General features: G+C 51.2%; 1 protein-coding gene across 7 annotated transcripts in view; it reads right to left on the bottom strand.

Annotated features, from left to right (window-relative positions):
* Pax2 (paired box 2) overlaps positions 1-27,807 on the bottom strand; it is a 91,177-nt gene that overhangs the window by 56,808 nt on the left and 6,562 nt on the right. For 2 of the 7 annotated variants that reach the window (XM_063287138.1, XM_039109034.1), the window contains exons 1-3: positions 23,820-23,994; positions 20,177-20,345; positions 19,357-19,554 (exon numbers count right to left, since the gene is read on the bottom strand). In XM_063287138.1, the coding sequence (XP_063143208.1) occupies positions 19,357-19,554; positions 20,177-20,345; positions 23,820-23,862 (410 nt within the window). In that variant the 5' untranslated portion in view covers positions 23,863-23,994. Of the gene's footprint in view, positions 1-19,356; positions 19,555-20,176; positions 20,346-23,819; positions 24,554-27,807 lie in introns of those variants that run through there. The other 5 variants (XM_063287134.1, XM_039109033.2, XM_006231443.4 and 2 more) reach the window with 5 other exon arrangements.

The following is a 27,807-nucleotide window of genomic DNA, read 5'->3' as shown; positions in this document are numbered from 1 at the left end:
TAGTTCTTGTGCACTCCAGGATGATTGACTTCTAGCTGTCTCCTAGATAACTCCATGATTTCCTGCACCAGCCTTCTAAGACAGCCATTGAGGGCAATAACCCTCCCATTGTATGTCCCTGGGAGCCCAGGCCTGACACAATTTACCAGGTTAGATGGGCCATGGGGCTGGCCCAAGGGGGCAATAGTGGTGGTTTCTGTGATAAACGGTAAGCATATGGATTGATTTAACTTCAAGATATGCATAGGTTTAAAAATTAAGGGGCAATGTGTTTAACTAACCATTTGGAAACCAGTCTGCAGTGCATGCCAAGCCAGAGCGTGACCAGACTACCTCCTCCTGTCACCGGCCCTGCCCTCATCTGTCAGGGCTTCCGGCTAAAGCTGGGGTCTACCAGCTGTTCACCCCACGGTCCTTCCTGGAAGAGGCTGGTGGCTCAGGGACTGCCTGATGTCATGGTAATCGGTACAGATATAAGCTCACTACCGCAATGAGTTTCCCCTCTACTCCTCTCTGTCCTCCCTAGCCCTTCATAAGCATGCTGACATTCCTCTGCAAGCAGAAGGAAGCCTGCAGGGATATTGGGCTTTCTGGGGACTGCCTAGCCTCACTGCCTCTAGCTCTCGTCACCTCAGCTGCTCACAGACTCAAACAACAGTCCATCCGTCGGTGTCCTGAAAGAATAGAATGTGGCTAAACTCCATTCCTTGTTCCTCTTAAGGATAGAGTCTAGCACGTCTCACCCTAGCTTTCAAAATCTTTCCCACCTGCCTCCCGCCCCCAGAGCTTTCCAGCCAACCTTTTTCTGTTCCCCTTGTCCCCTCAAGGCCCAGCACAGAGCTGAACTCTTTCTTTGCCTACCCAGTTTATATTGACTTCTCCCAGGGACTCAGTTTAGCAAGGACAAATACCATAATTCTTTTTCTTACCATCTAGCAATAAACAAGATCAGCTATAATGTAAGAACTTAATAACTATCAAGTTATTAATATTATTGGAACAGAAGAATCTTATGGGATGCTGTGTGCTAACATATGCTCTGTTTGCACCAGGTGTTGTCAGAAGTACTTTATGTGGAGTTGAAAATTTAATTCTTGCAAGGAATAGTGGCTCATGCCTTTAATCTCCGCACCCAGGAGGCAGAGGCAGGCAGATCTCTGTGAGTTCCAAGCCAGCCTGGTCTGCATAGTGAACTCTAGGACAGCCAAGACTAGGTAAAGAAACCTTGTCTTAAAAAACAAATAATAACGAAAGTAAAATTTAGTCTTTGTGCACCTATGAAGTACCCGTAGGTACCTCTGAAGATTACTATCCCTACCCTTTCGTGTGGAAACTGAGTCTCAGAAATATTAGCCAGCTTGGCTAAGCCGCACAGCGTTTCTGTAACAGAGCCAGAATTTAAATGTGGGCGTCCTGCGTTAAAGTCCACCCCACTAGCCACTTGTTAGAAAGTTAGTCTCACCAAGAACAAATCCAGATCTAAGTGTCGACCTCACTAGAAGAGCTGTGGAGTAGCAGTGAAAGTCGTAACTCTCACTTGTTTCAAAGTTTCTACTTTTATTTATTCCTGTGTGGAGTGCTAGTGTGGACGCGGGAGGGGGTCTGCTGCCAGAGTAATTTTTCTCTTTACACCAGTGTCTCTTTTGTGAATGGGGGTTGAGGGTTGAACGCAGGTCATCAGCCAGGGCAGCAGGTACATTCCCCCACCGACCCACCTTACAGGCCCTTATCATTTATTCTGTATTCACTATAAAAGAGACATGGTACATGGTGCGTTTTCTCACTCAAATCCTAACCATGGCTTCTGTCAAAGAGGTGTGTTCTCTCTTCTACCTTAGAGTCAACAGCGTGGCTAAGCAGCTCACCCAAGGTCACATTCTTAATATCAGATTGCTTTGGACCCAAGCCTGTGACTTCAGTATCTGAGGGCTGCGTAATATGATCTCCTCTGGAAATTTCTATATTAATAATGCTTTGTGTCTATTAGCTATTTGAGCAGGGACGGTTTTCTTCGTCTTCTCACATACACGATTTGGACAACTGAGCAAGCATCTGTAGGCGACTAGCAAGAGGTTGCGTGTGTCTGTGATTTGAAACACACTTTCGTCTCCCATGCGTGTACCGTCACTTACTTAATAAGCACCAGGCCCATGTTACAAACAAGCCATAATTTGCAAATCGTGTACGCAATCCCATGACGATCCTGCGGAGAGATGTTTCATGCGGCGTCTACATTTTAGAAACTATTTCTGGGATGAGCACATCTTTGTATTCATATCCAATGCATTGATCTGAGATTTATAACTTATCAAAAGCAGCTTCGTGAATATCTGCCAAATTATGCCTGCTTCTGTTAAACACATTCAGCTACAGCGAAACCCATCGATGTTCCCTTCTCTGGGTGCCCGAGTTGCGCACATCGCAATCCTGTTTCCGTATTGGTCCGCGCGCGGTGGTATTGACGTGCATAAATGTGCGTTTGTATACCTGTGTATCTCCCTGTCTGTGGCCAGAATGGGATGGGGGTGGGGGGGAATGTGGAAATGAGAGAATTATTAAATGCCAAGTAGATGTGCAATAAATTCCATTGATTTTATAAACTCCAACTTGTCTTCAGTCTCCTTCCACTCTTTATCCTGGGGCCATTGCAACAAAAACCTATTTTAAATACCTCGGCCTCCCTCTCTTCCCCTCCCCAAAAAAGTGTCAATATTTTACTTGGATTTTTAACTTCGCTCCATAACAGTTGTTTGACCTCCTGACTCGTGCAAGTCACATAAATCCTGGGACTTTATTCAGGAGCCATGTTCCTGCTATTGAATAAGCAATTTGAGAGGGTGAATTAATGACTTGTGCTGTTGCTGGAAAGTCCCTGAAGAAATATTAAAATTGCTTGCAGACTGAATCGATACTCAGTGAACACCCAGCAAGAGAGGGCTTCAGCTCAAAAAAACGGCCACGGAGGCAGGAGTCAGAGGGGAATTCCGGCACCCAGCTCGGAGAGCTCCCCCAACCCCCACCTTTCCCTTCCACCCCTGAAGCTCTGTCATTCTCCACAACATCGAGGTCTTATTAAACCCCAGCCAGGATGGAGCTGATTTGTCCTGTCTCGGGAAGCCGGCTCTGGGGACAGTTTACTCTTTTAGTAGCAACCAGAGCCTTGAGGCCTTATCAGACATGATGGTCTAGATACGTCCACCTGCTGGACGGGGGTCGGTGCTCCGTCCTGGTGGCTGTACTGAGCCTGGGGATACCGTATCTCTGCCTGTGTTCTTCAGGGAGTGCCGAGGGTTGGGCATCTCAATGCTGACCCTGCCTCTGTATGTCTTACCAATGTTTATTGTTGCTCCAAGGGCCACCTAATCCCAGCCTCTGTGTACGGGTGGCCTGCGGGATGGGGAGCTTGAATTGTGTGGTGGGTTAGCATGTGAGACATTGTGCGGACGCATTCCAGCAACTGACCTCAGGTTTGTTTTGTTTGTGGAGTTGTATCGAGATGACTGCTCTTCCTGTATGACTGGGTTGGAGGAATTTGAGTATTGTTTGGTGGCAGTGTCTGTGTCTGCCTTGAATTATTGCGTTCATTGATCATATCTGCATCTCTTTATTCACAATGTATGTCTCAGAGATTAGGTTAATGGGTGTCTCCTTGGTGATGTGAGCTGAGTAATGGTGTTGGATCTGGGTGGTGGCTGTGATTCGGTAATCGCTTTAATAGCCTTCTTACAGTTGTGGGTGAGAGGGACAATCCTCCTGCTTTTTTTCTTTTTTTAACCTTCCTCTGGCCTGGTCATTTGTACTGCTTCTTTCCAGAAAGAAAATTCTAGAGCAGGACAATATCCTCTTGATGATAAAGTTTACATGTCTACTCTTGGCTGGGAGAGTTCTGACTTAACCACACTGGGTCAGGTCTTGGTCTTACCCTCCCTACACCTACCTATTCCGGGGAGTGAAGCTCCAAGGCCAAATACTATCCCTGTGTAAAGTCTGCATCCCAGCTAGGGATCAGGAGGAGGGAGAAGTAAAGCTTCCATCCCAGTGGGAGCACCACCCTGACCTCGATCTCCCAGAGCCCCCTGCTCCTCTCCACTCTGTGCTGCTGTCCCAAGGCATCTTCCCCCACTGTTCCCAGATGATGTGGCCCAGTAGTAGATAAGTATCATGGAAGAATTACAATTACAGGTACGACTTTCCACCAGGGCACAGGGTGTGTGCTCTAAGCTTGAGTAAAGCTATAAGGGCACAAGACGGAGAAGAGATCACTCGGGTCTGCATTGTCTTTGATCCAAAGTAGATAAGAACCGTGGTGTAGTGGTTAAGCCCATGGGTTTCAGCACCACTCGGGTGTGAGTTCAAGTCCTAGGTTTGCTACCTAGTCTGCAACCTTGAGCAAGTTATTTTACACCTGTATTCCAGTTACCACATCTATAAACACTGCTGCAAAGCACTGTGGGGCTGTTCATCAGGCTCAGATCAATTAATACACTCGCGTACTTATACTGCCTTACTGTGACAAGGACTGGTTAGCTTTGAGTGTGATGATAGTGATGATGGTGATGGTGGTGATGGTGATGGTGGTGATGGTGATGGTGGTGATGGTGGTGATGGTGATGGTGGTGATGGTGATGGTGGTGATGGTGATGGTGGTGATGGTGGTGATGGTGATGGTGGTGATGGTGATGGTGGTGATGGTGATGGTGGTGATGGTGGTGATGGTGGTGGTGGTGGTGGTGATGGTGGTGGTGGTGGTGATGGTGATTGTGGTGATGGTGGTGATGGTGGTGATGGTGATGGTGGTGATAGTGATGGTGATGATGGTGGTGATGATGGTGGTGATGGTGATGGTGATGGTGATGATGGTGATTACTATAAACATTTGCTGGGTGACACAGCCACGGGATTGGCCAAATATAAACAAGTATGCTAGTATGTCAATGCACAAAAAATCACAAGGTCAATCAAGAGGTGCATTGTGTGTTTTAAGAAAAGAAGAGTAAAAACTGCAGTTGGGTAGCACTCCTCTGGCTGGGGAGTGGGGTGGGGCTCTCCTCCCAGGATGTTTGGACATTGCAGGGGCTGGGGGCTAATAAAGGCAGCAGCTGGCTCTGTTCTAATGACTAGGAAAAGGGGAGATGACAACCTCAGGTAGGTTCACAGGTAACTGAAAACACTCTGAGACCCCACAATTCCAACTTAGCTGATTTTAAAATTTTCCTGGATCTAGGGATATAACTGGGTGTTAAGCAACTGCCGAGTATACACAAAACCCTAGGCTCAACCCCCAGCACTGAGTTACCATTATAATTAAAAAAATACATAGTCCTTTAACAGCTAATTAGACTGACAGATATCCAAAAAGAGGCTGGAGAGACGGGAAAGCACTTACAGGCACACACTCTTCAGATCCTCGCAGAGCACCCGTGTTCGGTAGCTCACAACAGCCTGTAAGTCCAGCTCTACGAGATCCAACAGCTCTGGCCACCAGGGACACCGGCTCTCATGAGCACACACTCACACCCACTTACACACACATAATTAAAAATAAAAGAGATCTTAAGATATCTGAGAAGTAACTGGTTAGCCACCTGAGTGTGGCTCTTCAGGGTTCACTGAACTGACAGAGGTCACTGAACCCATGGGGGGAAGCATGAGACAGATAGGTGTCAGCCTCAGTCTGCGGGATTTCCCACAGAGACGAGAGACACGCCATCCTGAGTTAGGTCAGCTTTGGTTTTCGCCTTGTGCTTGCTGGACAGAGGATAAACAGAGGAATACGTCATTATCCAGTTACCTTGGACCATTGCACCAAATAGACAAAGCCCAAAGTAATTTGACTTCCTAAATTCTTTTCTTAAAGTACTTTTCCCTCGACGGTGGTGCTAACTGCAGAGGTCATGGGACCCCCATCCTCCCGGGAGCGCCCAGCTACAAAGGACAACACTCGTCGGATATGGTTTGAGTTCGACTATTCACTCGCTCTTCTCTTTCATTCTTGTCTCCATCTTCTTGCCTTTCTTTCCTCACCCCCTCTTCCTGGTTGCTTCCCTTCCCTCTCCCCATTATGGCATTTAAGAACCAGGAAAACCCTTCAAAAACGATCACCTGAAGACTTCCCCCACCGCTGTCTCATTTATCTCTCTCTTTTTTAAAAAATTACAAATGCAAAGAAGCACAACCTGAGAAAATGCCACGGAGCCTGGAAAATGCCAACCTCCACGTCCTCAACAAACAACAGCCAGCTCGTCCCGGAAGAGGGCGTGACTGTGCACACGAGTGTACAAACACGCGCGCACACACGCACACATGTACTCGGGCGGGGCTTTCAAAGGACAAAGAGGCGAGTCTTTGACTAACTCTACTCAGTAGTGGGAGACCTGAGTCATGGAGATTCTCCACCCGCTGGAAAAGACAAAGTCAGCCCATTTCTCACATTCAGCAGGGTTCACGGGATACCATGAACCTCCCGGGTGTTCATGATCCTGACCCTGCTCATAGAATATCCTTCTGGCTCCTGGGTCGGGCTTTCTTCTTTCCTTTTTTTCTTCTCTTGTTTTGCTTTTAGACAAGTTTTCTCTATGTAAAAACCCTAAGCAGGCCTTAATTTCAAGATGCTACTGCCTCACCCTCGGGAGTGCTACAAATGTGAGCCAAGAGCCTCCACCTTTCAAGCCTTCTTATTTAAAATGCGTCAGTGCTCATGCACATGGAAACCAGAAGACACACATATTGACACAGGCTAAAACTAAAAACGCATACTGGATTATTACTACTGCCAAAAGAATAGTGCATTTATTGATTCCTTAATATTGGCTAGTTGCAATTCAAAGTAGATTTATGGTAGAGTGTGTGTGTGTGTGTGTGTGTGTGTGTGTGTGTGTGTGTGTGTGTGTGTGTTCATTTAACCCCCATGAGAGCCTATAAAAGAGTTAAGTGATTATTCCTACCTTACGTGACTAGGGAAACTGAGGTACAGAAAGGATAGATTAGCCAGACTCACAATATGGCAATTTCTCCCTGAAGCCGCCCTCTTGCATTGTGTCATGGGGTTTTTGTGACTTTCCTGGCACCCAGGAGGTGATTAGCAAGACATTTCCGAATGGGTGATTGGAAGGGTGGTTGAATGACGGGTCATGTCTGTTAAGCCCTTCGGATGGCAGATTCCCTCATGGAAGCCAGGCCTAATGGACAGCGGAAGGTTATTGGATGAAGCCTCTTCCAGTTTATCCAATGGCTCAGCTTGTCCAGACACAAACTGTTGCCACCCCTGTGCCTGGCCCAGGCTCCCTTTAAATCAGAAACCAAACCCAGTGTGTACAAGACACTTCCAACACCACACCAGGCTTCCTAGAATATGTTCCTCTGAAATAGATGTTTTCCTGGGTTTGCTGGTTCTGTGCCTGAATGAAACCCGAGAAAGCCAGTCAGCCAGGTGGACGTGCTAAATCACCAGATCTTTCGCATCCTATGGACAGCCAACATAAATGATTGACTAAAGTGTTTTGATTTTCTTCCAGATGTTTGGGCGTTGCCATGGTTATTAACCTGCTTGTCAGCGAGTGCTCCTGCATTCCCAAGGTACAAAGTGAACACTGAAGAGGAAAAGAGTAACCCAGAATAAAACAGACTAAAGAGGGCGGCGGGTAGCAGTTGTTTGCGGAGTTCAGGGAAGCGGGCGGTGTTCCAGGAATGGGTTGCTACCTTGGAGGACCATTAGAATGCGGATCCAGCTCACAAGAGACTCGTGTGCTTAAAGACCTTTAAAGACTCTCATGCGGCTGTATCCTCGACTGTCTGCAGAGCCATACCAATCAGATCCCTGCACCGGGAGTGGATGGATCAATCCCAGAATCCAGCACAGTGAGCAGCCTGCCCTCTCTACACTGTCAGGATGCCTTGGGCCTGTGCACTCAGGCACCCAGGATCCCCGCCTGCTGTCAGTCCAGGCTGTAGATTTTTGCAAAGCCTGGCGTAAATCTGGATTGTGACTTTGTACACGAGCCTCTATTTGTGATTTAACGCTCTGCCTTTTCCAGTCCCTCCTACTTCTATTTCCTTCCCCCTCTTGAGTTTTAATGCTATTTACAACTTCCTTACTCGTGGCGCACCGTAGCTATTTTTCAGTGTCCCTAACTGATATACCCAAATGATTTTTCTTACCTAGGTTTTTCTCTCCTCTCAACTTAATTTATGTTTTAGTAAGCGGGAACGCATAGTGCTCCATTCAATAGTATTAAGGGTTTCTGCTTCCATCAAAGGGATCACGGTACTAAAAGGCTCATTGTGGGGACCATTTGTTCATTCTTACGAGCCACCAGCTCTCCCTTATGGGTAAGAGGCTGTGTGCGTGCAGGCCTGCATGCACAATGTCCTTCTCCGTGTGTGCCTTTATGCTCCACTACCTTGTGCCAGAGACACTTGGCATTGCCAGCAAGGACCTAGCAAAACCGTGATGTGGACAGCAGCTGACTCTCCAAGCACTGGAGATAAAGCCGGACTGTAGGCCTTCCTTTCCTCTTGACATCTTTGAGTTCTTTTGGGAACGGTCTTGTAGATGCCTCCAAATCCTCCCTCCCACATCTGTTTGTACCACAAGGGAGGCTTATGGGGACATTATTCACAAGCAAGGGTTTGTCTGTCTGTTTCGGGGGCACTATTCTTACAGTATGAAGGTTAGAAAGTCAAGAAAATGCTTTGCTACCTTAGCGGGTTGTCTCCTCTTTAATTCTTTCTGTAACTTCTCTTCCTGTCTAATTGTACGTGACCTTGAACCCTGGCCTTTCTCTTCATGACAAAAATTCATCGCACAGTGCACCTGCAGAGTTACCTAGCCTGACAGGCCCAGAGACCGGTAGCCAGAGGGACCAGACCATCAGTCCACTCCTGGAAATAAATCCCGTTGTATTTGCATTTTAATTTTCCACATAAACAAAGGCTCAGAGTACTCGCTTGGGCAGCATCACTGGACGAATTTAATTAGAAATGAAAAGTTTATAGGGCCCTCTTTAATGCGATTAATGTTCAGTTAACATTTATCACATCCGTGCGCCGGAATCGCCTTTTCTAAGCAACCACTAGCCATGAAATGAATTTCTCTCAACTTTTTTGTACCTACCCTGAGAGACCATCTCTTAAGAAGTCTTCATGACCTTCCAGGGTATCTCCCTAGGGTCAGGAGTTGAGGTGATGGGAGTGGGGGAAGAGGCAGATGTTATATGGTAGGCCAGAGGGTCTGGGATAGAAGGTGAGGGTGACCCCTGTTTCTAGAAGAGACTGGACTAGAGCCAGAGCTATGCCCTCTGCAGGAGACCAAGCATCAGGACCAGAAGCCTAGCTGGAAGCCTCACAGCTGCCTTCCCTCAGGCTCTTTCTGTGGTCCCACACCAGGCCAGGGCCAATCAGTGTCAAGGCATCCAGCCCTCCCCTCTCTCCTGCTGTCTTCCTTCTGCTGCCTTTTCTCTCTCCCCTGGGAGTTTGCCAGGCTTTCCTTCCTAGGACCACTGTGGAAGGAACCTCCTTCCTTCTGGCTTTCCCAGAAGTCAGACAGTCACAGTAAGTGGAAGTCTGCCTGCCCTTCTTCGAAAAGCGGAGGAGTTGGGGAACATGACACCGCGGTTGATCCCTGGAGGAAAGGTGGCCTCCCTTATCTTATCAGCTTCTCCTCACTCTTCAATCAGAATCAACTCCTCACTCTTCAGTCAGAGATTGGCCTTGCCGACCCATCCATCTAACCCATAGAGGAGGGAGCACCGGGAAGGGGGAGGACCTTGGCGGGCGCACGCTGCACATGATAGCCTAACCATCCTGACCTCTGGTCTCATCTCTACACAGGCTGCCTTTGAGGTTACAGGTAAACACAACCAATGCTGTGGCCACCGGATCACCTGGTGCCACACACCAGGTGACACGCTCACCTTCAACAGAGCCAGTTTGCACTGATCTCACGTGGGCCCATACTCCCAGACACAGGCATGCTTACTGGTTGTGTCAGAACCTTTCTGTAGACCTGACCTGATCCTTAGCTATTGACCCACTGGGACAGCTACTGTCCCTTTTGACCCCTCGCCCTCTGGGTAGCATTCAGTAACATCCCAAACAAGCAGACTATCCAAATGATGCCAAGGATTCCTGCTTTGGGATCAACGGCCCAGCCAGCCGGAAGCTTTCTGAATAAGCAGACTGCCGGCTCTCACTTGGACAAGACTTGACTTCTGAGATGTCCCGGCAAGGCTAGGCCAGCCTCGCAGGCTATGGAAGCCACCAGCCACACAGTCTCTAAAACAGAGCCACAGAGGCCCAGAGGCCAGGCCTAACAGCTTCTCTGAGGACAACACAAGGAGCCTTGGAAGTCAAACAAAGGTTGGCAGAGTCAGGGTTGGAATGAGGTACTTGTGCCTGATCATCTCAGTGATCCGTCAGATCAGACGCTGTTCACAACGCTCCTGAGCTCCTTCCCTTGCCTGAAAGGTATGGATGGCATCTGGACCCACAAAGATTCCAGAGCCAAGAGGGAGTGCCAGAACCAGGAAGGTATCCCCAGTAATCCCCAGTACTAGCTAGCCATCATTTTCTCTATCTATGGGATCCTTTACGCCCGCCCTCCTCCCTCTCTCTCTCTCTCTCTCTCTCTCTCTCTCTCTCTCTCTCTCTCTCTCTTTCTCTCTCTCTCTCTCTCTCCAGGTCCCTACATCCTTCCTCATATTTCTCTGCTGTGCCTACAAGGAGAATCCTGCTCGATTTCCAGCCAGCTGCCCTGCTGCACACCTTGCCAGGAATGGCCTGGCACGTTCCCCAGCTTCCTCTACTCTCAGGCTATCGAAGAGGGTGCTCACTATGGTCAAGCCCGCCTGAAAGCAAGCATAGCAGGAAGTCTGGAGCAATGCGGCCCTAAGCTCTAGGTAGCAGGGTAGAAGGGACTCCATTGTAGATGGCCGAGAATGCAGGGACCACCTGCCTTGGTCTCTCTCTCTTTTCTTGGGCCTGCCAATAGCAGCCACTGCCAGGATATGCAGACTGTGGAGGTGGTCATAGCCACGCTCGTGGTCCCATAGCTGTCTCTTAGGAAGGACCATGAACCTCTGATCTTGAGAATGTGCCTGCAATGTCACTTCCTCTGCCCCACCCTCATGTTGGAAACATCTCCCCAACTGGCTTCTCCCTTTCTCCTTTGTCAACTCTCGGCTTCTCAGAACGCCACCAGCCTGAACAACCAGCTACCCTGGGCACTGGCTTTCTCTAACCACATCTAAGAGGATTCAGGGACCAAATGCTCTTATTTAGATTATGTCATCCTATTTCCCTCCTCAACTGTCCTTGCATGCTCCGTGCTCCATTCCCAAATACCACGCAGGCCAAGGAGGCTACCAGACCGTTTTCCCCTCTCAGCCTCTCACCTCCTCCGACACTCTTGCAGTTCTGCATCACACCTGCTGTCCCCTTCATCGTCCAGGACTCACCCACTCCTCCAGCTAGAAAGAGTTCCACCATCTCCCAAGAACATCCCAGAAACTTCTGTGCTAAGGTATAGGGGAAATGTTGGTTCTCTCACACTTGCTCTGAGGTCATAGCTCTTTCCTAGACCAGAGGTCAGCGTGTAGAGTTACACACACCAGAGGCTGCCAACTGCTGTCCAAGATAAAAATCAGACGCAAAGCGGGCTTTATTGGGTTAGCACGGAATTGTTAAAGTTTGCCCTCTTTGGGACCCACAAGTTGACCCACCAGGTCTCACCATTGAACCTTGAAAGCCTGAGTTTAATCCCTGGAACCTACAAGGCCGAGGCTGGGAGAGATGCCTCGGTGGGTAAAGAGTTTGCTGTGCAAGGATGAGGACCAGAGAACTCAGATCCAGATTTCCCCAAACCCGCATGATGCTAAGCAGGAGCTGTGGTGTAGCCCATCTTTAATACTAGCCCAGGAGGCAGAGGTGGGAACCCTGGAGCAGACTGACTAGCAAGAAGAGTCCTTTCAGCAAGCTCGGGGTTTGACTGAGAAACCTTTTGCCAATGAATAAGGTCCAAAGCTATGGAGGCTGTTTCCTGACATTAACCTTTGGCCTGTGTGCACGTGCATGCACACACACACACACACACACACACACACACACACACACACACACACATCATGCACAAAATGGGGGAAGGGTAGAATAGAAGGATATAATCAACCCCCAATGTTATCTCCAGACCTCATCACTCACACACACACACACACACACACACACACACACACACACACACACACACACGCTCACTCACACAATGGTAAGTGTAAAAACTATCTCTGTGTCAATGCCTGTAGGCTGGGCCCAGGGCTCTAGCTCCTATACACATCCATATACCTTTTCCTGCCAGTTTCCCTGAAAACACTGGCGTGTGACCCTCGTGCCCACCTGTAGTTCCATCACTGCTCTTGGTGCACACCAGTCTGGGCTTTGGGACTCTACTTTCCTTACTCCACATCCAAAGCCAAACTCTGTCTGTCTGTCTGTCTGTCTGTCTCTCTCTCTCCCATCTCTCTATCTCTCTCACTCGCACTCTCTCTCTATCAGCACAAAGTATCTTCTCATCACATTGTCCCCCAAGAAGCACAAGGGACTGGAGAGGCGACTCAGTCGTTAAGAGCACTGACTGCTCTCCCAGAGGTCCTGTGTTCACTCCCCATCAACTGCATGGAGGCTCACAGCCATCTGTAATGGGGTTTGAAGTCCTCTCCTGGCACACGGGTGTACATGCAGACAGAGCACTCACATGCATAAAATAAATGGATGAATTTAAAAAAAAAAAAAGAAGCACAAGAAGTCCCAATAGTTCCATGGCTTGAAGATAAGCTATAGTTTCCTGGATCGTGTGTGTGTGTATGTGTGTGTGTGTGTGTGTGTGTGTGTGTGTGTGTGTGTGTGTGTGAGAGAGAGAGAGAGAGAGAGAGAGAGAGAGAGAGAGAGTTGATGGTTTTTTAGTTTGCTTGCTTGAGACAGGGTCTCACTCTGTAGAGCAAGCTGACCTTGAACTCATGGAGATCTGCCTGTCTTGCCTGGAATCTAAGGTCCGAACCTCTATGCCTGGTGTGGATCACAGTTTGGAGAATGTACCTGGAAGAATATTGTTTTGCTTATTGATACCACTGGTTCCTAGTTAGTTGTGCCAACAGGGTTATGGCTCAAGTGTCAAAGTAAGGACATGCATATGACCACAAAAGTCTCCATCACAAATGTGGCACCACAGCAGCCCAGGCTTTCGCACTGGGGCTGACTGGACTTGTTGAGAATTGTAATACAAACAAAACTTAATGGAAAACTTGGACCCAAGTCCTCTAAATTGTGAAATGTGATCCTCTTTAGCCAAACTCTATGACTGTTGCCACTGCAGGTAACGAGCCAGATGACTGACTTGCTGATTAACCACTCGAGCCAAGGACGAGGTGTCCAACCTTGTACCATGATGGCAGGCCCCACTCTGGGGACCATTTTCTTTGTTCCCTTGGCCTCAGAACCCTGTACCTAAGACCAGATAGGGGTAGACATAGACACACAGTCTCCCACACAGAAGATAACAACCTTTACTCCTATACGTCATTTGTGCATATGTTTTGCATACAATTCTAACTGCACCTTGATAGCATCTAGAAAATGTGACCCACAAGAGAAAACCATCTCTGCCTAGTGGCAGATAAATAACTCGAGAAGACATGATTCCTCTCCAATCACTGTTTCTCTTGCTTGGGTACTGATTGGGAGACACACTGGTCTTCAGGTTTTGGGAGCCCTTCTGCGTTCTCTGGGTGATGCACTGGCCATAGCTGCCTCTGTCTCATGAACCTGAGCTCTAGACACAGTCTGATGGGGCAGGAGGTATGAAAAGACATCAAGAATCTAGAAAATTGGCAGGTTGGGTGGGCCCCATCTACTGCATTCATGGAAAGTGACTTCTCAATGTATACATTCTCCTCTCCGTGAAAGAACTGTAATGCAACCCCGGGTAGCATCAAGGAGGTGTTCAGGGAGCCCTATGCTCTAAGGCTCTAAAGAATAGGCGGGTCTGCAGCTGAAGGAAGCTGGGAGTAGATGCTGGGCCCCTGGGTTAAAGCGTTCCTTCATCAGTGCTGAGAAGAGTGAGAAGCAGGGCCTCCATCCCCTCTGGGAACCTCCTCTCCAGCATGCACGCTTTGGAGAGAATGACTCATCTGTGCTGCCTACTCCAGCCGCTGAGAATGTTGCAGCCCTCACGTCTATCCCATCGTGTTGGCAAGCGAACTATTGCATGAGCTTCATAAGCCCATTCCCCAGCTGCCCTCTAGAACACACGCTCCACCTCTTCAAACATCCACGTTGCCTCTCCTTCCCAAGGCTGACTGCACAGCGGACCCTCCCTCACCTGTGCCTATGAGCACGCAGGGCCCCGTCATCCCTGCCTTCCCAGTCCCTCCTCCTCCAGGAACCTCGGCTTCCCTTCTCAAGACGCTGCTCCTGCCTGGCACCATCTCCACTTGGCTAATTCCCCTCGTGACTCCTCTATTGAACTGTTGTGTTGTCCATTTCCCTGTGACAAGGGCTCTGGTTACAGAGTTATTGATTGGTTTCATGCAGACAGATGGGCCCTTCCTGGCTCCCATCGAAATCCCTGGCTGCCTGGGCTGATTGTTGCCTCTCGGGGTATAGGATTGCACCAGAGACCACCCTCCACGCAGTCTCCTTTGCCCGGGCTGTGGAGGGTAATAAATGGAGTCAGCCTGAGCGATAATAAAAGCAATCGAGTAGGTTACCTGTGCAGACACAAGATTTATACCTCTTCATATTTGATGTGATTGTTTTATTGAGTTCTCGGAACAGTTGAGACTTTATTTGTTTATTTTTGGGGTTCCCCCTCTCTTTTCTTCTCTACATCACCTTCCAAACCCAACCTGGAGCTTTTACTTTTAAGGACAACCCCTCACCTTCACTTCTCAAATGTTGCCAGTGAGGTAGGAACTCAAGGCAGCCCTGAAAAGCTACACGGTTAGCCTGAAGACCCACAAACCAACCAACAGGAGACAGTCTGGTCCGAAAGTCGATCATGGCCTTCAAAGTTCTACTCACATGGTAGGGGAGAACCAGCTCCCACAAGTTGTCCTCTGACCTGCACATGAGCACCGGGCTAGGTGTGCCCCCAAACACACACACACGCGCGCGCACACACAATCAAAAGTGAAATGCGAAGCATTAAAAACACAAGAAACCGGTTAACGGCCACACCTGTTCCACATGCCTGTCTAAGGATGGGTGACCAGGAAAGCAGAGACTCTCACTGGATGAGCATGGCTTTGAGGCAGAAACCAAAGAGAAGAAAATACTTGATACCCCTGCCTGAAGCCTAGAGCCCCAAGACATGTTCTCTGTCCTGATTTTTCTCATTCCCCTTTGGGAGGAATGAAGTCTTCTTCCTACCTCACTGACCCATCCTAAATCCTTGTCTTGACACCAAAAGTGGTGACAAGCAAACCACTGCACAGATCTGGAGGAGTGACAAGCCACCCCTCAGCTCCAGCCTCCATGCCAAGCTGGGTCCAAGAGTCAAATCTAAGTGATCTAGGTCTGAGTTCCAGAGGCAGAAACAGATGCGTTTGGTTTAGGATGAGTCTCCAGAATTCTCAAGGCTATGGTTACCACCTCCCACTCCCCACCAGACCAATGACAAACATCCACAGTGGGGACACCTGAGGGACACCAACTGGCATTGCTTAGCACAGCACTGAGCCTGCAGCCTTCTTGAAGTCAGTGCTGCCATAGCAGGGAGGGATGTATGTACGCACTGTAAGGCAAACCCGCTAAGAAAGAATGCGGGGATGGTGGGTGGTTGGCAAGCCCCAAGGGTTCACTGCAAAGATCTAAGTACAGAGTCCCTGGACCCCAAACATATTGACTAGCCTCGAGAGGCTCACCAGCTCCACCACACCTGAGGAAGTAGCCTTAACCCTACACTACACACTGTGCCCAAGGCAGCGCTCCAATCTGAAGATCGGTGATCTCATCGGGACAATCCTTCCGGTCTTGTCAATAACTCAACCCGATGAGGCACTTTCCTCCTTTCTCAGCACACGGATCTTCCGTCTCCACCCTACCCTTAGGTCATTTCCCATGCCAGGTCGCAGTCTGAAGTTACCTATTTATAGTGTCCCCAACAGAGATGCTATCCAAGCCAAGGGGCTGGCAACTCCATACTCAGCTCGAAGGAGCCCAATATTTATGATTCAACCGTCTCCGTGACTTGCTTAGAGCTAGACTTTAGCCAGTGGTCTCCAGATGTGGACGGTTCCCTGCCACACCTTCGGCCCACAGAGGCATTTCTGTGAGGATTTGCCGAGGGGAACTCAGGTTGGACAGTCAAGGCTTTACCGTGACAGGATCAGAGAATGCCCAAACCATTTTTAAAGCATGAAGAGCGATTTAGTTTATAGCCATAACAGCATATTTCAAGAGCAGCGACGGCATCTGTTTGGGGGAGGAGAAGATGAAAACCTTTGGCTCAGGTGGATAAGCGGGTTGTAGACTTCCTTTCTTGCCAATACAGGCTCTTGAGCACCCTTACTCAGAACGTGTGTGTGTGTGTGTGTGTGTGTGTGTGTGTGTGTGTGTGTATGTGTGTGTGTGTGTGTGTATGTATACACACATTCACATACATAGATGTACCAATAATAACAGCAACACAGATGGGCACCCTCCCATTCCCAAAGCTCTGAATTCAGGCGCTCCCCGCTTCCCAGTGCATACCATGCAAGTCAATCTCCAGGTCCTCCTCCCCGTGAGTGTGAATTCTCAAAACAGAAAGGCCCAAGCTCCTGGCACAACCAGCACCAGCAGGAATGCCACACCTCTATCAAGCATTTGCGTGAAACATGGCCCCAGAAGAACCGTCCCCCTCAGGGAAGAACACCCACCAAGATGACACTGATGTCCAAATGTGTCCCAGCGACACACTGGGAAGCCCCAACGAACCTTCCCAGAGTATCAACCATGGGAACGTTCTTCCCAAAGCAAAACTGAAAACCACCTGCTAGATTTCATTGACAAAGCAAGCGAACTGCACAGCCAGGGCTGCCCATGATGCTGGTGGCTTCCGTATTCCTAGGCTTAAGCTCCTTCTACTTTCAGCCATGCCTATCCAGAAGTACCTCTGTCTCCACACCCAAAGGGAGCCTGTGTGTACCTCCAGTAATAGGATCCTGTTCCCAACAGCCTCTGTGGCTCTCAGAGAGACCAGGCCATTCTTACCCCAAAGCTCCTCGCTTGGACAGCTAACTTAGTCTACTTTCTTTGGTTTGGTAGACGCACCTTCAGACCTCTGAAGTTTGATGTTAGAGTCACTTGTCCTCCGTGCTCTATGTTTTAGGATGAAACATCCTCAAAATTGTACCTAAACCAGCTTTAAAAAAAATAGCCCAGCCATCCTTAGATACGTCCTGAAGGGGGAGCGACCAGGGAGGGTGCCAGGCAGGGCTGCCAGCACACCCCACTCAAAAGAAGCCAACTGCTGAAACTGGATCTGTCTTGGCTTCCCCCTCCAAGGCTTGCGATTCCCATCACAGACAATAATTGGATCTCCAAAATAGTCCCCAGGGCACCGCCACCCAGCCCAATGATGTTACTCCTCATCCCAGACACTCATGGCTTAGCTACTGTCCTCTGAAGAACTCATCTCTAACTGGTTACAAGGACCACAGGCAAAGTCATTGGGTGGTTAAGGCGGGGGGGGGGGGGTGTGGGGTGGGGGTGGGAGTGGGAGAAAAAGAAAAGAAGTGCTGTCCCACCCCCACCACACCCCGGCCAACTGCCACGCCTGCCCCCATACCCAAGCTCCCCAGCCTCTTGACTTTTAAATGCAAAGCACTTATTGCTTTCTCAGTCCACCCAGTGTGTATCTCTGGCTCTTTTGGAAAGTGAATGTCAAACAGTCGTACATTTCCAGTACCTAGCTGAGCCAGGCCCAGGAAGCTGGAGGGTTTCAGAGGGTGTATAATTAGCTGATCAGTATTATGTTATCCTGTTCATAACGGAATAACCATTTTAATACAGATGGCACACACTGGGATAATTTCTGGGGTCGCCTTGCAGCGCGTTACAGCACAAGTGTGGCAGAGGGAATCTTCTTTAGCCAAGGTACATTCTACCAGCTAATTTTACCTGCTGTTTTCAGGATGATTTGGGATAATTCCATATCATTTGCAAAGGATTAAAAAAAGGTAGGTGATGCTAGGGCAGAAGGAGGCACCATCTGAATTATTAGTTGTTCTGATAATGGGCCTATGAAGAGTCGAAAGAATAACAGAGGGGAAACTCCTAGCTGTCCCTGCATTTGGGGGTGCCTGAGAAGTGGACACCTGCCTCTGGCTGGAGTGGGACTTTTGCAGTCCAGAGTCTCCGCAATACAATTGTCAAAGCTGCACCGGTCTGCAGTTAGGGAGCTGGTCTGGGTTTGAGGGTTTTAATGTTGTCTGAGTGCTCAAGAGTCACCTCAGAGAGATACCCTAGCACACACTGGATGGGGTGCATATGCCTAAAGCATGACCCTGTGGCTTCCCAGACACCATACTGGAAGGACCTGGGGATTAAGAAGCTTGCCGGTTCTGCAAGTTGAACTGAGTAGAGTGTGCATGGTCCAAGTGTCTGAACCTATCACCATGGAAATGATTTCAACCTCAGGACAGGCTAGCTTGGTGGTGGGAGCATTTCCCAGGAGTCAGCCACAGGGTCCCAGCTCTCACTCCCTGCCTGGCATCCTGGTCCTTGGTCCAGCTCCTCTACTCTCTGCCAAGTCCTGGCTGGTGGCTGGCATCTGCTCTGTAGACCTGAATGCCAGTGCTTCTGGGCCGGAAATTTGTGTGGAGCTGGCTAGCAAGACCTGGCTCCTGGGAGGTGAGCTTTGTGGGAGTTTGGCTGAAAGGGTAAAGGAACCAGGATTCTGGCTGCCCCTGGGGAAGGGTACATGACTTTAGAAAGAAAAAGTCTGTTTGGAGGCGGTGAATAGACAGTGGTCATTTTAAAGACTTTGCTATGGGCTGTGATTGTCTCTAGATCCCGAGGCGGGTAATCTTGGAGTCTTAATTACCACAAACACTTGGATTCATTTCCAGGACACCGGCAGGAGAAGCCTGGCAGGGAAAACTCAGCTCCGAATTGGAAAGAGCTGTCTGTCTGTCAGTCTGTCTGTCTGTCTTTCTGTTTCTACCTCCCAGGTCTATTTACCATGGCCAAAGGACTTCAGGCTGGGAGCTGGAAAGGATGGGTGGAGGCTGCTCAAAGAGCCAAGAGAGGCCCTGCGAGATGGCCCCACAGGCAGGAGTAGGGAACTGGAGTCCTGTCCTCCAGGCCCACGGGGGCTTTGCTCACCTGTTGATGGATGAGACGCTGGGAACTGTATCATTGTCGCAGATGCCCTCAGCTAGCAGCCTGTCCCGGATCTCCCAGGCGAACATAGTCGGGTTCTGTCGCTTGTATTCAGCAATCTTGTCCACCACTTTGGGCGTTGCCACCTTGGGCTTGGAGCCACCAATCACTCCGGGCTTGATGCTGCCAGTCTCGTAGTACCTGGGCCAGGAAGGCCGTCGGGGTCAGCAAGAAGCCGGTGGTGGCAAGGGCAGGGGGGCTGCAAGCTCCAGAGCTGCTAAGCCGCTCTCCCTCCCTAGGCATCGGCGTGAAGGGAAAAAGGCCCTGTGTAGCTGAGCAGAGACTCCAGAAGGGGCTTGACTAGGGTGGGAAACGGGCATGGAGGCTGAGTGGGGACAGTGGCTAGAGCAGGCACCCCGGGGAGTGGAAGGCTGGTCCTCCACTTGGGAAGCAGAGAAGGATTCAGACTGGGCGAGCCGATCCCACCTGAAGTGCGGAATTCCTATGGAACCTGTCGTCTTCCCAACGCTGCCTGTTCTCCTCTTTGGACCCTCTTCCTCCAACCCCATCCACATTGATTAGCTGAGGGGAAATCCCTTCTTTTCTGAACGTAGCTGCCTTCTCCTGGTGGACCCGCTGGCTGGGTTACGCTTGCTAGACCCTACTCCACCCTCACTCCAAGTCTCAGCCATCCCTCGAATGCCCTTCTCAAACGGGGCAGCCAGCCCTTTAGTCTTTCAAGCCCCTTCCTTCCTTTCCTGTCTGGCAACTCGACTTTTAACTAAAACCTCAGCTGGGAAGGGAGGCAGCACCCGGCCCTCACCTGCCCAGGATTTTGCTGACACAGCCATGGCTGACCCGCAGCTGCCGGGAGATGTCACAGGGCCGCACACCCTGGTGGGCCAGCTCCACGATGCGCTGCCTCACCACGTCGGGTAGGGGCCGGCCGTTCACAAACACCCCCCCGAGCTGGTTCACACCCCCGTGCCCTGCTGGGGAGAGACAAGAAAAAAACACAACACCCCACACACAGCAGGGACCGGCCATTAGTCAGGGTCCGAGGCCCGCCACGTGCGAAGGGAGCAGGCAAAGCTAAGGGGCATATCCCATCCCAGGACTCGGGGAGAAAGGTGGCTTGGTGGGCGGTCAGGAGAGAGGATTCGTTATCAGAACCCCCGCTAGCTGAAAGAGTGAAGAAGCTGGACTAGGGAAAAACCCGCCTCTCACATCAGTGCGCCGTAAAGGAGAAAGTGCGGGGAGAGTAGAGAAGCCAGGAGAGAGAGCAGAGCTGAAAAATGGAGGGGAGTAAACGACAAAGGGGAAACAATGTCAGGGGAGATAAAAGTAGGGATGCGGAGAGAGGAAGGACCGGGCCAGAGCACCATTGCTGCAGACTAGGAACTCGCCTGCGCCGCAGGTTTGGCGCGGCTTGGGTTTCACAAGGGCTGGAAGCCAGATGGATTTGGAGGGCCGGGGTCTTCTTGACTCAGCTCAACAGAGTCTTCAGCATAAAGAGGGACTAAGCCAAACACATCCCTTTCACCTTCGCTGTCTAACTCTTCCTTCTCCCCTTGTACCTATTTCTAATTGTGATCGTACTGTTTCTTCTTTCCCTGGTTTTCATTTTGTCTTTCTCAGGAATTCTTTCTTTCCTTTATGTTTCCCCTCTTCGGGTGTTTTGAACAATATTTCCCCTCTGCATCTCCAATGTCTATGGTGGAGAGAAATCCAGGTGGAAACGGAGAGGCAGAAGAGGTGGTGGTGATTCGGGATCCGCTGCGCTCAGAGACCGCGAGGCGGCGAAGAGTCTCGCTCTTCCCCGCAGCCGCTGCAAAAACGCCTGGCTGCTAGGGTTCGCTTGCCTACCACGCTGCACAAGGCTAGCGCCCCCGCGCCCCGAGTCTCCCCCGAAGGTGGTGTGGTAGGGACTGCACCTGCGGACTTAGGACTCTGCGTTGCCAGTCGAAGCCAGTTCGGGACCCTCTGACCTCTCAGACCTGGGCAGCTGAATACGGAAACCCAACAGTAGGAGCGGATGCTCCAGCAACCAGAGCAGAGACCCTGATTTCCGGTCCAACTGGGCTAGGGCTCCCAACCTGGAAGCCAAAAAGGCCATCAGGTGCCAGGCTCAAGGCCACTTCCGGGATCCCCATTTTCCACGGCCTAAAGCAGTCCAGAAATCGTGCACCTAGAGCGATTAACCTGCAGCTGCAGTTACTCAGCAATCCAGCCGCAGAGACTTCTAGCGGCAGAACCAGGCCAGGCAAGGTCTGCAACCTGCAGCCACTGCCCCATGGCCTCAAGCGAGTTTCGGAGAAAGCGGGCACATCTCGTGCCCTCTTAAAATCTCTCCTATCTTTTTATAGGGAGACAAAACAAGCTTGGGGGAAGCCCTTGAACAGAGGCCTCTAATCAAGTGGCTCAGGGAGGCCAGAAACTCTTTTCTTACAACATCCAGCCCCACGGTGTCCTCATCTTTGGTCCCACTCTTCTCCCCCCCCCCCCACCCCTCTGCTCCCTACAAACCCGAACCATCAATAATTTAGGCCCCGGGAGAACTCGCGTTACCGGTATGAAAAGGCGGCAGCTGCGGGCAGATTAAAGATGAATAATTCAGTCTCACCGGGCTCCGGGCCCGGCCCCTCTGCCCCAATCTATGGGGTAGGGATTGCAACCGGGTACGGGTGGAGTTCAGGGCCGGTGGGCTGCGGAGGTTCTGCCCGGGGATCAGGCCTAGAATGCGCAACTGCCGCTGGCGCAGACCCAGGCTGTAGCTGCTCGCCCGCTAGTCGGCCGCCTTGTCGCGGACCGCGCAGAGCCTCTCTCCCTTCCTTCGACCACCTTCTGCTCGCTCTACTCCCCTTTGGATTTCGAAGTGGTTCCCTGTCACTAGCCCCGACTGGCGGGTCCAAAGAAGCAATTCTTAGAAAAAACCCAAGTGAGGCAGCGGCAGCAGGGCCAAGGCAGAGACCGGCTGCTTGGGTGAACCGGCGTTCTGTTTCATTCCCTCCGAAAAAGAGCGAGGCTTCCCGGCCGACTGAGAGATTCGCAGCGGCCCGAAGTCTCGCGTTTGGGTTTCCTTTACCTAGAAATTATTTCGGGAACTATATTTTATTCCAGGAGTTTTTTTTTAAATCGTCCGTGAAGCTAAATATGTGCTTAGGAAACAAACAAAACACGGCTCCCTCTTCTTGGATCCCGTTTTAAAACACAAATCAGGCTAGGTCTAAAAGTTACCCTGTGGAAAGTTACAAATTATCCTTAATTATTAATCTATAGATGGGGAGGGCTTTTCTACTTGGAATATTATTTATCTTTTTAAGCAAGGGAAAATACCTGACAAATAGTTTTCCGAGCTAAAGACCCGTTATGAATTAGATACATTCAAATATCATTATGATATTTCCCCCTTTCCTATTTTCTTATTTCTCCCCCCCCCCACATCCTTTTAATTTTCTTTCCTTGATTTTTCCCCTTTCTTGGTTTGATTTCTCTTTCCTTTCTCCTCAGTCTTGGCATTTGTCTTTCTTTTGTTCTTTCCCTCTTATTTTTTTTTTCATTCTTGCTGAACCCCTGGCTAGGGCGCTGGCTGCTTGGTCCTCGACATAGAGTGGAGGCAGGCAAGTGCTGACTTGGAAGGCTCTACTACTAGCTCTCTTCCTGACTTTGATTTCTCCTCAAAATCCCTCATTGTTTGTTTGTTTGTTTGTTTGTTTGTTTGTTTGTTTGTTTTAGACCGATCACCTCACTGGGCAAAGTCAAGAAAAGTGACCACCTTCTCCTGCTACCCTTGTGTTCCTGGCTAAAAGGGAAGGGAAAGGTGAAGGTGAAAGAAAGGATGAGATATTTCAAAGCAGCCCCCAGGAAGTCTTAACTAAGCTGGGGGGAGCAAGAGATGCTGGGAGCTGAGGCTCAGAAGGGGGTCACACCCCCAGGATCTCCCGTACAATTGTCCTGACACCGAGGCTGTCCAGGCTAGGAGCCTCCTCCTGATTACCCACAACTCTAAGTTTGAGGAAGGTAGAGATGAGGGAGGGAGGAGAGGGACACTGAGAGAGAGAGAGAGAGAGAGAGAGAGAGAGAGAGAGAGAGAGAGAGAGAGAGAAAGAGAGAGAGCTGAAAACTGCTGCCAATTAGTCCCTCAGTCCAGGGCAAAGGCTGACTAGGGAATGGGTGGCTGGAACCTGGGCCCAGGGTTATGGGTCCTGCGAGGTAAGGAGAAGCAGGTGGAAGGAGCCAAGGGAGGTGAGACACTAGGGAAGGTAGAGAGGCAGGCAGAACCATAAGCACGGAGTGGCAAAAAACAGAACAGTGGCTGAAGGCATGAGAAACTACTAGGTAAGAGAAATAGAACGAAAGGAGAAAGCCAGTGTGGCCTCTAGGGTGAGACCTGAGCTCAGGGGGCCGGGCCGCGCTGGGGCTACGTGGGGTTGGAACCGAGACAGGAGCCGGGCGCCGGTACTCACGGTGCATCGCGGAGAAGGGGTCTGCTTTGCAGTGCATATCCATGGGGAGGCAGAGGAGCGGGAGCAGCGCGGCCGCCGCCGCCGTGTCGCCTCTCAAACTCAACTTCAGGACTTGAGGAGAAAAGGAAGGGACGGTGGGGGAGGGAGAGTGAGCGGGCGCCCGGCTGCTGGGGGGCAAGCGAGGGCGGGGGGCACCGCGCTGCGCTCCACGCCGGGACTCCTCCGGGCCCGCTGGGGTTTGCAACCGCAGCGACTGCAACTTGCCACCGTTGGGGCACGCGGCTGGGCAGTCAGCAAAGCAGCCCCCGGGCGACCGGCTGGACCAAGGGGCACTGGGGGCGCATGGCTCGCGCGCCAGCTGCGGCCAGAGCTGAGGCCGGGTAGGGAAGACAGCTCACTCAGCTCCCCTGGAACCCCGTCGTCCGAGAGGCTCTGAACCAAGAGAGCTCAGGGCGGGGGCGGCCCGAGGGCGCCAGGAGGGGAGCCGGGCCGCTCCAAGTGCCGGCGAGTTGGCGAAGTTGGCAGAGAAGTAGCAATCCCCGGGATGTCCAAGCGGGCGCCCGCGGGAGGGGAGCGTGCGAGCCGGCCCCCGCCCCCGGAAAAGGCAGGCGCACGCCGCGGCGGCCGAAGGGCCAAGAGGGAGGGAGGCAGCCTAGGAGCCGAGCGGCGCCCGCAGCGCTGGGCTGGCCCCAGGTGGGTTGCGGCTGCAAGAAGACTCGGCCGGAGACTGGAGCCTGGGCTCCCGGTGTGTGTCTCTCTAAAAGCTGCAAAGCCCCCTCCAGACCCCCTCCTCCTCCCCGCGCCGGGAGATGGATGACTTGTCAGACAAAGGCAATAGATTCCACCACTCTGTGATTCGCCAGCGCCGGAGCCCCGAGCTTCGGCAAGGAGGGCCCCGCGCCTGTCACTCCGGTGCCGGCGAGGGGAGGGCCGGGGAGGGGGAAACGGGAGGGAGCAGCGGGCGAAGGAAGAGGGAGGGTGAGGAGCGGGCCAGGGGGAGGAGGAATGGGAGCCCCGGATTAAAACTACACTGAGAAACGAAACTCGCCGAGAAGATAAACGTTAGATAAGGATAAAGAGCGGCCAGCCTAATGAATATTCAGGCAACCACAGAGGGCCTCCGAGCGCGCAGCGCTCCGAAGCCAGGCTCTCAGTCCGAACTCGCCCAGCCCTGCCATCCACCGGCCAATGCCCGCAGATCCCAGACGCCCGCGAGTCCTCATCCTTAGTCCTAACTCGGCTACCCTTGCTCTGAGTTCCCTTCCGTTTCTCCCTGTGTCTTCCTTCCTCCCTTTCTTTCCCTCTGGTCCTTCCCTTTCGCCTTTTCCTCCTGTGGTACCTTCCCATCCACGCACGCCTGATTCTCATTCCGGGGCAAAGTGCCCAGCAGTTTGTCCCCTCCCGTCCCACACGCGGTGGCGCGCACTCCCTCCCCGGAGTCTGGGCAGTCCAGACGCCTGGTTTGGAATCAAGCTAGAGGCCTCTGGCTAGAACCCACCTGCCTTGGTGGGACCCAACGGATGACAGGAGAGCCAGGGAACTTGGCACCTGGACCCTCGGGTAGCTAGGGAAAAGATTGTGCCGGGAGACGGTGCGCAGCGGCTTGTCCGCGGCTGCGACAGAAGATGCAGAAGCCCAAGGCGGGACCAAGGCGTTCTCTCTCCCCGGCTGGGGAGAAGAGGAGGCTGTGAACGCGACTGAGAGCCGCCCGCCGCTAGCTCTGCGGATCCCGAGCGAGCGCAGCTGGCGCAGCACGCCGGCCTGGCCTGGCTCCTACCGGAGCCGCTGGCCCAGTCTCTGCAGCCCGGCCCGCACTCGCTCGCTGGTTCGCTGGGGTCCTCTCGCACGCACTAGGCGAGAGAAGCCCTTTGTCTCCTAACTGGTTAAGTACAGAATATCCGGGAGATCTTTATGAAATATTTTCCCTCGTCTCATAAATCATCTTGGCACTTCAGCTGATGTTTTAACTCCCCCCCCCTTCGCTCCCTCCTCCCAGTCTTCCCTGGGTCTGAGAAAGGGCGGCTCCGGGAAGCTCAAGCTGCGAAACACTGCTTTCTTGCCCGGCGGACACTGAGACTCTTTGGCGCAGTCTGCAGCTCCTGCAGCCCAGAAGAAGGGCAGTGAGTGCAGACGTGCCCCTGTCCCTATGGCCAAAAAAACCTTGGCTGCAGATGGGATTGGGGAAGCACCCACTAGACTCAGCCCGCCTCAGACTGACTCCTACCGGGCGTCTAGAACTGCCCTCATTCTGGATGAGTTTCAGGCTAGGCTCAACTACATAGGATTCTCAACTACACAGGATTCTGAGCTCTCCTCTCCTTGGGGAACTGGGTTCGTTGGGATCTGGGCCTTTGCCCTGTCTCCTGGAAATTTCCGACTAAATTAGCCCAATTGCAGAGTAACTGCTGGAAAGTAAAAAATAAAAAATAAAAATAAAAACAAACCACCTCTCCATCCACCTCCATCACCCTGTCCCCACTTGCTTTGGGCTGAGGACTTGGTTCCCTTGGGCAGGAGGCTAGGAGGCTCAAGGGTCCTGCCTGGAAAGCCAATGCCTTCCTCTCAAGGCCTGCAGATGGCGCTCCCGGGTTTGCTTTGGCTAAATCTCACATCCTCACAACCCCAGCAACACGCACTAACTTCGCGAAGGGAACAGGGAAAGGGGGAAAACAGTTATTTGGGCCTTAAAGAGTCAGTTTGGGGAGCCAGGACCACTCCGGTGGTAGTAACGGCCATCGCCTTAGCTTCCTTTGAAGAACTAATCAGTCCAGAATTTGAGGTGGGGAGCATTCAAACGAGCTCATAAAGGAACTCTTGCTGGGTGTGTAGTAAGTTAAGTCTTGGTTAAGTCTGTTGAGAAAACAAAACTCAGCACAACCGCTCACTCCAACAGAGATCCAGAGTCCTCTAGAACTCAGATTATTTTTGTGTTTCACATACTAGGAAATAGGAATTTCCCCATACGGGCGGGAATGGGGCTGAACTTTACATTTTGTAAAGAGAACTAACAATTCAATTCGTGAAACACTTCTGAAGTTGCACTCACGCAAGCACCCATCACACCTCCTCTTAGGAATGGGGGCTAGCGATCGTCTCATTTCTATGTAGCTCCTGAACGCTCTGGCACACCTTCCCTGCCCTTGCTCGGGGGACACCCCCGCCCCAACTTCCCTGTTAGCTTCCCGGCCGGTTTCTGGGTCTAGGTAATCAAAGGGCAACCCACCCTACTGCTTTGCAAGCCCTGTTAGCCTCTGCACAGAAGTCTCTTTGGACTTCAGAATGAAGGGCTGACTTGCAGATGTCCCTTTTGGCTGGCCTCTCCTTCTGACTCCTTCTTTCCTGCTCTTTTCTGTTCTTTTTCTTCTTCTATGGGCCCTAACAGAAGGGGGAAGAGTAGAAAAAGAAAAGAAGAAAGAAGAGGAAAGGGAGGAAAGAAAAAGAAAGAAAACAACCCAACCCCAAACACAACCAGGGGCTCCGACCTGTCAGGGTTGGTTGCTTTTCCCTCATCTGACTCTAAATGAACCTTTTCTCTCTAGTGTTTTCAAAGCAGCCCTTCAACACCCCCCCCTCCCAACCTAGGGGCATTTACACTTCAAACAAGGCGCCCGCCTCCCTGCGGAAATTTAAAGGCAAATAAACTTTTGGGGAGTTGCTCTGATACCCATCTCGGGATTTGCTCCATTAGTCGCCTCTGTGCATCTGATCTGCCCAATAAATCTTCCTCGTGGATCTCAGTCCCTTCGCCTTCTCTGCTGCCATCTCGGCCAAGCTTGCTTGGCGCCTGGCGGTGTCCCACTCCTACTACCTCCCTTTCAAAAACCCAAAGTCGAGCTAGTTCTCCACTGGAGCGGGAATGTTCTGCATGAGCGTTAGGTGTACGGCAGGCCCGTGGTCATGATGAGAAGACCCTCTTGTATATACTTATGCAAAGGTGTCCCAAGCCGTGTGTGACTTATACCCCAGATTTCAATGCGTCTCTGGGCAG

Source organism: Rattus norvegicus, chromosome 1, assembly GCF_036323735.1.
Source record: "Rattus norvegicus strain BN/NHsdMcwi chromosome 1, GRCr8, whole genome shotgun sequence".
Lineage (NCBI taxonomy): Eukaryota > Metazoa > Chordata > Mammalia > Rodentia > Muridae > Rattus > Rattus norvegicus.
This window is presented reverse-complemented; position numbering and strand designations above follow the sequence as displayed.